The 2,807-nt window shown below is 58.5% G+C and overlaps 1 protein-coding gene across 1 annotated transcript in view; it reads left to right on the top strand.

Annotated features, from left to right (window-relative positions):
- The first annotated feature begins 720 nt into the window (after nucleotides 1-720).
- TNFRSF6B (tumor necrosis factor receptor superfamily, member 6b, decoy) overlaps nucleotides 721-2,807 on the top strand; it is a 5,665-nt gene continuing 3,578 nt past the window's right edge. Inside the window, exon 1 of the mRNA XM_009698277.1 lies at nucleotides 721-1,096. Coding sequence (XP_009696579.1) covers nucleotides 721-1,096 — 376 coding nt within the window. The remainder of the gene's footprint in view (nucleotides 1,097-2,807) is intronic.

The following is a 2,807-nucleotide window of genomic DNA, read 5'->3' as shown; positions in this document are numbered from 1 at the left end:
CCGCTGCTGCTGCCGAGAGGAGCTCCGACCCCCGCCGCCCTCCGCCAGCCCCCCGGGAACCCCCTCGGTCTCCCCAGGTTTCTGACCGCCGCGCTCGGCAGCCCTCGGCGCTATGCTGGCCTGCCCCGCGCCTAAGGCAGCCGTCCAAGGTAAGGTAACGTAGCGTCTGCTCTGAAGGTTGGGCACGCGTGTTTTGAAAAGGGAAGGGAGGGTAAGCAAGGCTCTGGGATTCTCTGGTCCTGTGCTGGGTATCTGGGGCTCCCAAAAAAGTTCGGAGTTCCTACGAGCGTGCTGTGTCATTTGCTAGTTTGGAAAACTTCCCTTCTGCTTCTCGATCTGCAAAGGTGTTTCTTACCCCAAATGGTGGGGAACCGACCGGGGTGAAAAGAGCAGCAAGTGCTGGAGCTGCTTTTAGTGCTGAACGAGGGAAAGGGGGTTGTGAAGGCGCCACAAAACAGGTTTGAGAAGCATCGTTTGGGAAGGATGCTCTGTCACCGGGGATGGCAAGCGGAGGGCGCTGGGGGAGGCACGTGGGGGGCAGCGCCTGGTCCCCGGTGCCACCGTTGCTTTCCTCCGGGGGCTGGGGAGGGCATGAGGTGGGAGAATAATTTCTTGCATCTACAACAGTAACGAGTTCTGTAAGGCAGCAGCCGTGTTTGCCGCTTCTGCTTGAGCGAGAGGACGAGCTAAGGGCTCTTTGCGCTGTCTTTGCTGTAGTGGATGTTCGCCCCTCTCCTCCTCCTCCTGGCTGAGCTTGGCTGCAGCGCCCAACCCACTTACCAATGGAGAGATGCTGCGACGAACGAGAAGCTCACCTGCCAGCAGTGCCCGCCGGGGACCTTCGTGGCACAGCACTGCACCAGGGACAGCCAGACGGTCTGCAAACCCTGCCCGGATTTGCACTACACGCAGTACTGGAACTACCTGGAGAAGTGCCGGTACTGTAATGTCATCTGCGAGGAGAAGCAGGTGGAGGTGCAGCAGTGCAATTCCACCCACAACCGCGTCTGTCAGTGCCAGGAGGGCTACTACTCCGAGATGGAGTTCTGCATCAGGCACTCCGAGTGTCCGCCGGGCTCCGGCGTAGAGAAACTGGGTAAGTACCCGAGCCAGGGGGCTGCAGCAGCGGTGGGGGTGCTCGCGAGGCTCTTGTCCCATCCCGAAATTGCCGCTGGAGCTAAAGATCAAGGAGAAATACAGCAGCTGACGATCGCCCGTAGCCTGACCTACTCCCTTTTCGCTCACCAGCGCGGTGCCATCCTTGCTGGCGTGTAAAACTGGCGCCTGCCTTCTTTTCCAAGGAATGGTTTGTTTGGGTTTTTTCCCCTGCTTTCGTTTTGAAAGCCTTTGAAATCCCCCAGCACCACGCTGAGATGGGACGCGGCAATCCTGGTTGCCTGCTTCACGTGCCGCAACAGGCAGAGCCGGGCCGTGATTCACCGTCCCCGGGGCAGCCGCTCGCCCCGCCGGGGCTGTCGTGGAAAGGTCCGAGCGGCCCCTGCTCCTCTCCCAGCTCCCTCCTCCCCGCAGGCAGGGAGCAGGGAACGTGGATGTCCTGGACTGAACAGGGCTGGTGAACGCGCGTAGCTCTGGGGCTGGGTTTTGCGGTTTATTATTGAGCAATTTGGAGAGGCTGTGTTCAAAACATGAAACGGATACGTGGACGAGTTCCAAAACAATAAAACCAGCCTTGTTTCGATTCCTGTCTGGGGGAGATTCACGAGTCCAAGACTCTGTCCCCTGGTGAGCTGTAAGTCACGAGAGATTTTAGCGGGGGTTATTTTCCCATTGCTTCCCCAGCACAAATTTCCCTGGGCCCTTCGTCACCCCCATTTGTATGTGTGCAAGCTTTCTAAAAATACACGTTGCGGGTTTCCCTCTCGCTGTCCCCTGAATCACCGAGGACCCGGCTCCGTCTGGGAACCACAGCTGGGTATGATAAAACAGCGCGGGCAGCACCAGTAAAACCAGCGTTATCTCGCTGCGTGCTTTGAAGTGTGAAGGCTTTTAACGTCCTTCCGTGTGCGGCACAGAAGAGCTCCAGGCTCGCAGGCCAGAGCAGAAATACCTGTTGTCTCCAGCTGATGCTTATGGTTGAGGTTCAGGGTTTGATTTTTGTATAGGACGTGACTGTGACAAAATGCAGCGATGCAGGAAAAGGTGAACTGGGTCTCCAAGCAATGCGGGGAAGCCCTTTGAAATTAAGCATCAAATTTGGTCGGAGCCTTGGCTGTAGGACTGGGGAGCCATGTGGGCAAGCTGGGGCATTTGAGGAGAAGTTAATTTTTTGTTATTATTTTTTTACAAATGGCTTCTTGTGTGGGGAACGGTGGTACCCCAGCCCAGATGTCAGAACCCAACAGCAAGGACCGAGCGCCCAGCGTGGGTGGGCAGAGCCCTGGGGCTGTGAGCGCTTGTGTCGGGACGGGGACGGTGTGGACCCTGTGGCCGCGGGGCCGTGGGCAGCTTTGGGGTTGGCCGGGTGCTTTGATCCGTGTGCCGTTCCTCTGGGGACGCGGGCTTTTCTTGGCTTTCCCATTTGCAAATACCGACTCCGGCGCTGGGGTCATCAGCTGGGCTGGCCGGCACTTCTCCTGGTAAAGCCAAAGCAACGGCCTAAAGCGGGTTGCAACATGGCAGAGACCTTGTTCTTAGGAGGGGAGATGAAAAGGGGTGTGACATTTGCTGCCGTCAGGGCCGTTCCCTCTTCTCCCAAGGAACGTGCAAGGCGCCCTGGTGCAACCTCGCTCACGTGGCACCGTCCCTGTGAAGCGGCGGCGGGGCTGGCCCGGAGCCTGGGGGGGGAA

The sequence above is a fragment of the Cariama cristata genome, unplaced genomic scaffold (genome assembly GCF_000690535.1).
Source record: "Cariama cristata isolate BGI_N322 unplaced genomic scaffold, ASM69053v1 scaffold19044, whole genome shotgun sequence".
Classification (NCBI taxonomy): Eukaryota; Metazoa; Chordata; class Aves; order Cariamiformes; family Cariamidae; genus Cariama; species Cariama cristata.
The sequence above is the reverse complement of the archived record's forward strand: the minus strand, read 5'-3'. Positions and strand labels throughout refer to the sequence as shown.